The sequence below is a fragment of the Hippopotamus amphibius genome, chromosome 10 (assembly GCF_030028045.1).
Source record: "Hippopotamus amphibius kiboko isolate mHipAmp2 chromosome 10, mHipAmp2.hap2, whole genome shotgun sequence".
Classification (NCBI taxonomy): Eukaryota; Metazoa; Chordata; class Mammalia; order Artiodactyla; family Hippopotamidae; genus Hippopotamus; species Hippopotamus amphibius.
In genome coordinates, this window is record NC_080195.1 from 62,666,082 (window position 1) to 62,678,465 (window position 12,384).

At 40.0% G+C, this 12,384-nt stretch overlaps 1 protein-coding gene and 1 long non-coding RNA gene across 2 annotated transcripts in view; one reads left to right on the forward strand and one right to left on the reverse strand.

Annotated features, from left to right (window-relative positions):
* LOC130829728 (uncharacterized) overlaps positions 1 to 9,625 on the reverse strand; it is a 73,938-nt gene extending 64,313 nt beyond the window's left edge. The window contains exon 1 of the long non-coding RNA XR_009047647.1: positions 9,586 to 9,625. This is a non-coding gene — a long non-coding RNA (uncharacterized LOC130829728). The remainder of the gene's footprint in view (positions 1 to 9,585) is intronic.
* Positions 9,626 to 9,969: 344 nt separating this feature from the next.
* The window catches only part of IFT57 (intraflagellar transport 57), a 60,766-nt gene continuing 58,351 nt past the window's right edge, over positions 9,970 to 12,384 (forward strand). The window contains exon 1 of the mRNA XM_057697948.1: positions 9,970 to 10,287. Coding sequence (XP_057553931.1) covers positions 10,076 to 10,287 — 212 coding nt within the window. The 5' untranslated portion in view covers positions 9,970 to 10,075. The remainder of the gene's footprint in view (positions 10,288 to 12,384) is intronic.

A 12,384-nucleotide genomic window follows, 5' to 3' on the forward strand; every position in this document is an offset into this window, starting at 1 on the left:
CAGAGGGAAGTAATTTAACTAACTTTAACAATTTAAGGGTTGAACTTGAACCTATTTGAAATAAACCTAGTATGAACACTATGGGCTTAATATTTTCCTTACTGTGGTGACTATAGAAAGGTCTCATGTTAGAAAGAACCATTCTGGCCATATGCAGCCACTGGGTCTTGAGTTCTAGTCAGATCTCTAGGCTGTAGGGGATCAGAATACGACACATTGAAATATGCCACTTCGGCGTAAGGCTTATTTTGAGCTGAAGACAGTTGAGACACAGCAGATGCACAAAAAAAAAACAAAAAGCTCTCTGCCCTCCCCCATATTTGCCTGAAACCAAACTTAAACTCTTAAAAGTCACTGGAGACCCTTACCAGGCCAGAGATAGGGCTGAGAGGAATACAGACAACGTGCCTTACCAAAACAACCCTTATCTTCCATTGATTTCCCCCATTTGTTTACTTTGGAAGCTCAATTTCCTTTGTCTTGTCTCTTCCCTTCACATCTACTATTCTTTGTTAAAATGCTATGTACATAAGCCCAAGTTCTAACCATCCCTTTGAGTGACTCATCACTGTTTCTCCTGCATGTAAGCTCACTGCACATGTTAATAAACTGTTCATTTTTCTCTTGTTAATCTATCTTTTTAGTCTAGTTTGCAGGGCCTCAGCCAAAGAATCTAGAAGGGCAGAGGAAAAAAGTTTTTCAACTACAGCTTATTGGACACTTTACCTTAGTCATTATTTATTGACCTGGTAAGTGCAACTCATTTGAGGAATAAAACAATTCCTTTAGTAGAGGCAGATACACTAGGAAATTAGTAAAATTTATGTTCCAAGGAGCATCCCCCTTTCTAAGACTCTGAAGCTCATTTTGAACTCAAAATGTTATATTTCTTTATATTAGGAAGGATCCCAGCCTCCAAATTGCATAAGCTTCAAGCCCCACAAAGCCCAGATATGCCCCTGGAGGCTTGTATAGCAGGCTAAGAAATGCGTATATTGTCCCAAATGGAGCATCACGTATGGATGTCAGTCAGGACAGTGATGTGCCCCTATTTGCATTTTAGAAAGATTACTCCGGGAACAATGTAGACAAAAGTGTGAAAGAGGACCAGATCTGCAGGGAAAATATAAGGAAGCTGTCATTGTATTCCAAGCAAGAATAAAAATCTTTTTCTTTCTCTTTTGTAAAAGGACTTCGTGTTCCTTTTGAAAGAGCAAGATCCTCTGGGGCTTTTCTAATTTTACTTATAAAAGCTCCAGCCTCCCATTTCATAAGTATTATTCTTCCTCCAAGTAGCTGAGGAGATTCAAATCTTTTGCAGTGCAACAATCTTTCCTTGCCTTCAGAAAGTGAAACACGCAGTTTCCATACTCAACAGTGCTAACTTACTAGCATAAGGAGAATAGCAAGAAATTGTTTTAAAATTATCTGTCAGTTTAAAAATCAAAACTATAACAGATTTTCAGACATTTTTAACCCAACAAGAGATTCAAATATAGTATATGCTATATCCCTGGATGATAAAATTAATATTATAAGCAATATCCTAAGAGTACATATTTTAACATTAAATAAATTTAGAGTTCATCGGGAAGAAGAATATATCATAATCAAGAAGACTGAGAGAATGAGAGGTGAGTTGTTCTACCTGAGAGTAAATTTTAAAGCCACAAAAACAAAAACAGTTTTTTTCCACAGGCATGAAAATAAGCAAAGAGAAGTCTGTTCAAAGTCTGAAGTCTGAAAATGGACCAAGTGTAAACATTTCACATTAACAGGGTAAGAATGGGCTAGTAGATGGCTAGCCATTCTTTCACTGTTCTATGGTATGAAGGGGAAAGCATCAATTCCTGCTCCACAGGGGAGCTGTGGGGAAGATCTCCCCTTCTTCCTAGGGGCTTAGACAACCATTCAGTCTACATACCATCACAACTGTCTACTCTTCCCCACAAAGCCACTGTGACAGGTCCATACTCTGCCCTGAGGTACTGCAGAAAAGGAAGAAAAGTTTTATAAAGAGTTTATGAGTATTCCTCTGAACTCTGTAGCTATAATTTTTTGAAATATATATTGGGCATGCAGATTAAGCACAAAAGCATAGTGAAAATGATACATTGTTAGAAAGTCACAAGAAATCTTTACTTTATGCTCTTGGTTCAGGGCTACATTGGGATGAGTTCTTAAAATGCACTTAAACACGTTTCAATTCGAATTCTTGGTGAATGGACATAGATGCAGGTTCTTCTCCAGACTCTAGAAATGCCTGACTCTAAACGGCAGACCCCTTGCTAAAATCCCTAGGTAAAGAGAGTCTGCTCGTGCCCCTCTACACCCTTAAGCAAAAGGCTAAAGGGCATCGTCCCCCAAATTAGACACAAAGGAGAGGACCCATCACCTTTGTTCTGAAGTTTGCCTCTCCAGGTAAGAGATCTACCTCAATCATATGAATTCTCCTACCAATTTCCCCTAAAACTTCGCAACCCTTCAGAGCATAGGAGAAAAATGGGACTCCAGAGAGAAAGTATCACAGGCCATAGGGGTGCAGAGGAGGCACAACCAACTGTCTTGTGCAGGGCTACGACAGAAGAGCCTTCTTCCAAAATACATATCCTAGGTGGTACTTGCCAATTTACACACATATGCCACATTAGAGTATGAGTTATTCGAGCACAGAGACCAGGCTCATAAGTCTTTTTATCACAATGCCCAAGCACAGTGCCTAACACATTATACGTACTCAAATATTTGCTGTGCAAAAAAATTTAGAAAATACTCTGTGGCTGTCAATAGCAAAACACTGATCTCTGGATATATTAGTTTGGGCTTTCACGTTCACACCTTCAGAAAGAAAGAAAAAAATTCTCTCATTGTCAAAATCTCACTGGGTGCAAAGGCAGAATGGATTCCTTGTTCTATATGTAGGTATGGAGTAGGAAAGCATCTCCACTAAATAGCTAGGAATAAAAACAACATGTTTGGATTTAATGTTTTATTACCATGTAATGGCTTGAGCAACGGGTTCCAAAGCCTCAAAACAAGGTGCCAATAACCATTTGAAAAACAGGCCACCAGAAAGCCTGGTGTACTGTGTATTGCAATGCAGAGTTGTACTATGAAAGTGTGGCATCTAGGACTTCCCTGGTGGTGCAGAGGTTAAGAATTCACCTGCCAATGCAGGGGATACAGGTTTGAGCCCTGGTCCAGGAAGATCCCACATGCCTCGGAGCAACTAAGCCCATGTGCCACAACTACTGAGCCCACTTGCTGCAACTACTGAAGCCTGCGTACCTAGAGCCCATGCTCTGCAATGAGAGAAGCCACTGCAATGAGAAGCCTGCGCAACGCAACAAAGAGTAGCCCCCGCTTGCCCCAACTAGAGAAAGCCCGCTGCAGCAAAGACCCAACACAGCCAAAAATAAATAAATCCATTATTTTAAAAAAAGTGTGACATCTAGCAGATTTTGCTTTTATTAGGCTCAAGGGACCCCCATTAAGAACGATTTTCTCATGACATTTATTATTTACTCTCCATCTTGAATTTAATTTTACCTTGGGGGAAAAGATGCTGTTCCAGACTGTAACATAAATTGAATCCTCTCGACCTAGACCTTAAAGAATAAACCTATTTCTATTTAACCTTCAAAACTCTGACAAATCGATCAATCCTTGTTAGTACCCAATATGTAATAAATTAAGTGTTACTAACATATATGATGGAATAGAGCTCTTTATCAAGAAACTAGAATGAATGTTTCAATATTTGCAGTTACCTATTTTCCCATCTGACAGTATATACTACAGCTCATCAATCTTTAGCAGACTTTTAAAAAATATCTTCGCTTATGACCATCTTCACTACTTCAGAGCTACATAAATTCTGAAGTGTTGCATTTTAATGTCAACTATTGTAGTAAAAGTTGCTGGTACCTGCCCAGATCCCTCTTCACCAGGGTGATACCTGCATTCCCCAGTTGCTATGAATATTGGCTGCTCAGTGTCCACAGCTGCATCCTTTTCCAGAAAATTACCCTTGCCAATAGAGGCCACCTCAGAGATGTCTGGGACAGCCCACAGCCAATGACCAAGGGAGACAGGGTCATAAAGGCCAGCCTTCTTGCCCCACAGTGGGGCATCTTATGGTGCCATTCATGCCCCAGAGAACATATCATGGTGCCCATTACTACATGCTATTGAGTCTCCTTCTGAATATCTAACTATCATTTTCTCACCATTCTGATCGCCCCTCATCCCAGTTCAGGACCATCTCTGACCTGACTATTGCCTTCTGAATCAATGTTCATCTCCCCATAGTCCCTTCTCTACAATACTGTCAAAACACTCTAAGGTGCAAATTTAATCATCTTCCCCTTCCCCTCCCTCCACACATGTGCCTCAATTGAAACCCTTCAGTAACCATCCCCATCACCTACACAGAGGCAGTAAATGGAACTCAGCTCACCCATGCAGTTTCTCCTCCAAGAAAATGAGACCATGGAGCAAAGAGAAGCCTTGAAAGACATACAATGTAACTGCATGGCATTTATCCACCTTGAGAGCCAAAGTTAGCTGAAGCTGTTAACTACAATCTTAGGGGAGTTTAGAAGACTTCCATTTAGTAAAGAACTAAAAAACAAAGCAAATCCAGGGGGATGGGTTACAAAACCACTCACTTCCCTTTCTAAGTTAGGGAGTTTGGCACAGCCAGTTAGGACTTAGTGTGTCCTACTGGTGTTTTGGGCAAGAATCTCTTGGTGCATTGGATGGGAAATTTCACAGTTTCAGGTTGGGATGATGATTCGTTCCCAAGTGGGTAAGTAATGATGAAGGTCAAACCTACCGTAGTATAATTATATTAAAGAACAAAGTGTGCCTATTTGATCCTTATGTATCTAATGTTTGAAAGTTTAGCCTGTTAGACAAACAGACTGACTTAAGATAACTGCTTTAGACATTGGGTTTTACATTGAAATCTGTCTTTACAAACAGTATTAGAATATTTAATAGAACTTATTTCCCTTCTCTCCCACTTTTTACTTTCAGATTCAGGAGATTTTACATATCTGGAATAGTTTATCAGATAATATTAAAATAATATAAGTGTATGAACAGTTTAAAACCTCTATAGGAATTTAAAGTTGTAAATCCCCTCGTTAAACTCAACTGTAACAAATTTACTATATTTACAAGTTGAATAAGATTTAAATATAAAAATAAAATAAGGCTTCTCATTTTGAACTTGAATGCATTAACAAATCAAATACATTTAACAACTGAAGCAGCCCCTGAAATAATATTTTGTGTTAGAAAGGTCACCCTCAAAGTCATTAGGATCTCACAGTGACATACAAATCCAAGTTTAGATCATTGCAAAATCACAAAACATAGCAAAATTGAGCTGAATTACTGCATGACAAAAATGTCCCCTCCTTGAGATGGTTCATGAGTTTTCTAGCTCACCATAGTCCTTCCCCTCACCACACACACACATACACACACATCCCTCGGCCACTTGTTTACCTTTACATTCCTGGCTTGTTTGTTTTTTTTAAATCAAGCTGACTGGTCCATTTTACTTTATTTTTCAGTTTACTTATGTATTTACTGGCTGTGTTGGGTGTTCATTGCTGTGTGTGCGCTTCTTTCTCTAGTTGTGGCAAGCAGGGGCTACTCTTCGTTGTGGTGCAGGTTTCTCATCGTGGTGGCTTCTTTTGGTGTGGAGCATGGGCTGTAGGCACGTGGGCTTCAGTAGTTGCAGCACACGGGCTCAGTAGTTGTGGCACACAGGCTTAGCTGCTCTGGGGCATGGGGGATCTTCCTGGACCAGGGATCGAACCCATGTCCCCTGCATTGGCAGGCAGATTCTTAACCACTGCACCACCAGGGAAGTCCCCATTCGTGGTTTTTATAAAGGCATTAGCTATTTCAACCCATGCCTCTAGAGCAGTAGTTCTCAACCAGGGGGGATATTGTCACCTAGGGGCCAGCTGGCCATGTCTAGAGATATTTTTAGCTGTTACAATTATGGGTGGGTGCTACTGGCATCTAGTGGGTAGAGGCCAGGGATGCTGTTAAAATCTTACAATACACAGAATAGCCCCAAACAACAAAAGAGTTATCCAGCTTAAAATGTCAATAGTGCTTAGGCCAAGAAATCCTGACCTAGAAGAACACACCTAAAATCCTCCAACATGGCACAGAGGCCTTATAGTGATCTATTATCTTGTGTGTATCCTGGAAACTAAACCATTCACATAAAAAAGGTAACAAGTATCTTCTTTCCTCATTGTGTAGAGTCCTCTTTTGTATTTAATTTCTTAAATTTTGATGAGTTTCTTTTCTTTAAAGTTTGTTCTTTTTTTCCTTCAAGAAATCCTTCCTTACATTGTGATTAAAGATACTCTTTTTCTTCCTTCTAACCATCCTACAAGTATTTCACATTTATATCTTCAATCCGCATGGAATTTATGTGCTGGAAATTCAGAGATATAATTTTGTTTCCATATAAATAACCCATAGCTTCAATAGCATTTATTGTATACCTCATCTTTCTCCACTATTTAATAATGCCAACTTTGTCATATGCTGAATTTCCATGTAAACTCTCACCTGTCTCCAGGCTATTTTCTACTTATTCCTGTGATGCCATTATTTTAAGTTATACTTTTATTAGGGAACTTACTATCTGCTATGATTCCTTCCTTAGACTTCTTTAAATTTACTCTTACATAAATTTCATTATAGGCCCTCTTGGAATTTTAGTTGAAATTGCACCGAGTTTATGGATTAGGTAAACATAACTGATTTTTCTCATTGATGAGTATCATATCCCTATTTGGATTTTCCATGACTTTAACAATTTCTCCATAATCATAATGATAATTTATTCCTGTGTGCTATAAATGGTTTGTTTTTGAGGTTTTTGATTTTCACATGAATTTTCTCTAGTTTGCATCTTGTATATGGCAAACTTGCTGAACTGTCTTAACAGCTTGTCTGTAGATTCCCTTGGATTTTTCACTTACTCATATTACCTGCAACAGTTTTTTCTTCTACAGTACGTACTAATTTTTTGTCTCATTGTACTGGCTCTGATCTCTAGCACAGTTTTGAAGAGTGGATGTCTTCACTTTGTTCTTGACTTTAGAAGGCTTTGCCTCTAATGCTTCACATTTAAAAATTACTTTTTTCTTTCCAGATTTTTGGCCAATACTTTCTATCAGGTTAAGGAAATTTTATTCAGTTAGTGGTTTTCTAAGTTTTTTTAACATCCCAAATGGGTAGTACTAAGCCATTGATAACACAAAGAAGCTCTGTTCTTTGTCTGCCCAATCTTCTTGGGGGACTTCTTATATTTGGAGATGCACCTGGAAAGCCTTCCTCCATCTTTGAATCTGCCTCCTTTTCACCCCCAGCCTTGCTCAGCATCTTTCAGGGAAATCCATTTAGCTTAAACCACCTTTGATTGGGATGCTCTTTGGTTTTCAGAGATTAACCCATTCACAGAAATATTTAAGGGCCTTAAAAATTACCTCCTATCATTTCATAGATAGTTTTCAAGAGATAAAACTGAAAGTTAGAAGCCTGATTATCAATTGCAGTCAAGGCATAAAGCCAGGGATAAATCTTTAAGATTCTTGAGAGTACACACATGCCTCAACATTCTATTCTCTTCAAGCTCCTATTTAACTCCTTAGTCAACCAGTGAGCAACTCCTGCCAAAATACTAACACAAATGTACCCCAAAGCTTCTGGGTGGCTGAGAAAGCTGGAAGAGGATTTGAGTGTGTATTCTTACACACGTGAAGGAAACTACTTCCATCAGACAAAAGACCTCTTGAAGTGTTAAACTATTATGGGTAAACAAGAATTCAGCAAAAATAATCCCTATGCCTCATAAAAATGAAATGACATTTCAGTGTTCTTTCCCATCTTTTTTTTCCTGTGAGAAAATATGCAGTGTTGAACAGTTGGTTTTTCCTTTGTTTCATTTTTTTCTGTGCCAGTTACTGGGGGACAGTTTATATTTTAATCTCATTTTTTCTTCTTCACACAAAGGGGGAAATAATTCTTCGTACTGGTTTCAAGCCAGGCTGCGTCAGTATTGTACCTGGGAAGGAAATGGCTAGATTCTAGGAGATGTTCTTTTCCCCCCAGTCAAAATACATATGTTGTTGGAGGATTTCTCATCAGTCAAAAAACAATGTTTAACTCTTTCATTCTGAGTGTTATATATAACTTTCTGCAAATGTCAGAATATCTTATGTAGGCAGCCTGCCTTCAAGTGAACATCTCCAAATCAATTTACCTGTAAAACCAGACACTGTTCTGAGAGTCATCTAAAAAGCCACAGGTTACTTGCTGATTAATCAAGGATCTTGAAGCATATAACGGAGCTTTTACTTTTTCCAGTCCTAAAAAGCTATGCATCTATTTTGTTCTCTGAAAGTTATACAGATAACTTTCCACAATATTCCTTACCCACATGTGTGGTGGTTGTTTTTGGTATGTAAGAGGGAGAAACACTGTTCTAAGGAAGCAAAGAAAAACAATTTGATGGGTAGAATCAAATTCAAATTTCCCACTCATTTTTATTAAAAGCAGCTGTTAATGATCTGCAACAGGCAAACAACGTTATTTAAAAATGTTTTTTCAGTGGTCTTCTTCTTTGGGTTATTTTCTACATAAATCAGTTTATGTATTTCTTTTCTTTGGTAAATAGAAAAAGGTATTTGCCTTTCTGATTTTTCACTCTGATCCTTTACTGGCATCAGAAACAAGTTAGGTCTAGAATGATATTAGAATAAGAAGTGCTCTTCTGCCCATTTGTCTAACAAAAAGATACTACAAATAAATTTCAAACCAGTTCTGTCAAAAAATGGGACTCTTCTATATTCTATAGTAGCAGAGACAGGAGATCAGAGATCAAAAATCACATAAATACAAACATACATTCAACCTCTTGCCATAAGTTTTCTTCTCCTAGGAAATCTCCAGCATCTACCACTTACCTCATTTTTTATGTAGGTGATAGGAAAACTGCTTGATACACAAGTTTTTTTTGTTGTTGTTTTGAGACCTGTAAAGCTGTGATCAATTATGCCCCCTTTTTAGTATTTTCCAGGTCAACAGCTCCACAGTACAGCAGCAACACTCTGTCTTTAGCCACACTTGGAGCTACAGGGCAGGGAAATTCCTTTCAAGATTACCTTGTTAGTTTCAACAAGGAACCCCAAAACTTTATACTACATGTAATGGGCTTGAAACAAATTAAGTAGCAGGATGTGAGTTTAGAATTCTTGTTTCTGAGGTAGAACAAATGCTTCCTCATGCCTCCTTTGTGCTTATCCTCTGCCTTTCTTCTTCCCCACCCCCCGCCCAACTAACAACTTTTCCCAGTCCTGGAGAATTATAACATTTCAAATCTTACAATATACTGTTAAATCAAATACAACATTCCCGAGTGAGAGAAAGAGTAAGAAAAATTCTCGTTTGAAAGCTCCTGAGGTAAAGGGAAACCTATGATATCAACTATTTTACAACTGTGAAAACTTTCAATTTTGAAAAGAAAAATTAAAAAAAAGATACCAGTGGGCTAGCGTAGCCTTCAATACTGCACGTCTTCCTCTCCCTTTAATCTTTTTAACTGCTACCAGCTGACTCAGACGCCGACTCACGGGCCCTTGGCAACCACCGGCCCAAGCCCCTTAAAGCCTGCTAAGGACCACCAGAAAAGCACAGCAGAGACACCGTAGACGCTCCTCGGGCAGCGGGAGGAGGCGTGGCCTAACCTGGGTAGAACGCCACGCCCCAGAGGGCGGGGCTGTCTACCAGCCACCGCCTGCCTAGAGGCGGTAAAGGGGCGGGGCTATACGTGATGTCATCCAGGAAGCCCGCCCTGGTTGGAGGGAATTTAGGCGGGACTAAGCAGGAAGGAGGCGGAGTCTGGTTTCCCTGGTGACGGGTTGCCCGGCGGTCGCCTGGTAACCGGCCGCGGAGGTCCTGGCTGCGCCAGCGCAGGCCGCGGAGGTCTGTAGGCCGGTGGAGCTCTCGCTGGGCTCTTCCTGTCCGTTCCGCGATGGCAGCCGCCGCGGCAGTGGTCACGCCGTCGGGTTTGGAGGATGGGGTGTCTCGGTCCCGCGGCGAAGGGGCGGGGGAGGTGGTCGTGGAGCGGGGGCCCGGCGCGGCCTACCACATGTTCGTGGTGATGGAGGACCTGGTGGAGAAGCTGAAGTTGCTCCGCTATGAGGAGGATCTCCTCCGGAAGAATAATCTGAAGCCCCTGTCCAGGTGGGTGCCCTCGTCCCCCGAGCGCCTGGATGCCGGCTGGGCCTTGGGGAGATGCCTTCCTCAGGTCTTCTGGGGAATGCCAAGCGCGGGTTAGCAAGCACTTGCCTCAGTCTTCCTACGCAGGAAAGGGCACTTCACCCCAAACTTGGAGACGGAGGGCTGGACGACTCACAGAGCTTAGACTTGGTATTTTTGTAGGGAGAGTAAAGTTTTGAAACTACAGAAAGGATTGGAAGACAGCTTGCTTAGAGCACACACACAGCTCCATAAAACACAAACTTGATTTTGTTTTCTGATTATAAACGTAATAAAAGACCTCTTATACAAAACTCAGAAAACACAAGAAAATGTGCAAAAACGTACTGCAGTCACTCATAATCTCATATCCAAAGGTGAATGCCATTATCAGCGTAGATCTCTCTCTACTTTTTGTTTTCCTCTTCGAGAACCAGTCCCTACAACTTGTAACCTCAGACCTTGCTGAGCACTTTATATGCAGTTAGTAAACTTGTTTGCCAATTGCTATGATTTAAAAGACTTATGCCTTTGCAATAACAGTACTCTGGGAAACTGAGACGTGAAAAAGACAAATGAAATGGACAGTTATTGGAACTGTCTCTTTCTCATAGAATCTAAAGTTCTGCCCTGTTCTGGTGGGGAAAAAGACCATCATATCCTGAAGCCACTGGCATTAGTTGCTCAGGGTAATGGCCAGCCAGCACTTTCTCTTCCAATCAGTATAGCTTAGTGATAGCCTCATAAATAAGTTTTATAGCTTCCCTTCACTTTAGTACTTATTTATTTTTGTGTGTTAATTTTTTGTGTATATTTAATTGTGTAAGAGGCAATTTAGATTAAGAATCTGTAGTACTTTCTCTTGGCTATAGCTAGGCTCATATAATTTCCTTTGACAGTTTGGATCTCATTCCTTGCTCTCTTCCAATAACTTGCGTTGGAAGATATGTAGGCTTCATGTAAACTGCCCATATTGCTAAGCCAGTCCATAACAGGAGAAAAGTTAGAGGAAGAAGTAGTGTTGCTTGATTCATGATAGAAATTGTAAGATTGGAAGTTATTACTTAAATGAATAGGATAATGTAAACAATCAACATTTTCTATGTTAATAAAAACGTGGTTTTTTTTCTCCAAGTATATTTTTCAAGCTAAAAAAAAGTGGCCTTAAGGTTCTATTGATGTAATCTCTATACTATTTCCTCAGGAGTTCAGCAGGGTACTTTGAGTCATGGATTTGCATGGAGATAATCCTAGTTTAATGGTTCTCAAAGTGCAGTCAGCAGATCAGCAGAAGCAGCATCACCTGGGAGCTTATTAGATGTGCAATCCCACAGGCCCTTTCCCAGGTCTAGAGAAATCCTAGGATTGGGGCCTAGAAGTCTGTTTAACAAGCCTTGCAGGTGATTCTGATGTCTGCTAAAGTTTGAGAACCATTGTCCTAGGTCTAAGTATCTATCAGTATCCATTCCTCTGTCTTGGAGTTGTTATCAGCTGATAAGGAAAAGATGAGTTGTTAGCAGTGTGTGAACATATATTGATACCTACCTGGAAGGACTTTTTTTCTTCCCAGCTTTCTGTTATCTTCCAGAACATTTACACTTAAGCTGCAGGAAAAAGTTTGGGAAACAGGAAGGAGTAGACTGCTGATTCTTACAAAAAAATAGTTATTATGTCTCTAAACCCAATTATGAACACATTTGTAATAGCTACATATAAAAGCAAAATAAGATCTTTGATCAAACTGACAAATGCTGTTGCTAGCAGGTTTTATTCCTGGTATTTTTAGGTGCAAATCATGTGTATCCTCATAGGTATATTTTTAGTAGGCTAGGGGATTTAGCCTAAAGTCAACGAATGTTTGTTGGACTGGGGATGTGATATGCACGCAGTGGTTCTTACTCCTGGCTGCACCTTAGAACCATCTAGGAAGCTTTTGAAACATAACCTTACTGGAGGCTCACTCCCAGAATTTGTGATTTAATCCGTGAGGGAAGAAGCAATATTTAATCAGCTAGCAATAGTTTGACAGGCTCCTCAAGTGATTTAATAGGAAGCCAAAATGCAAACAACTGTTTAACATAG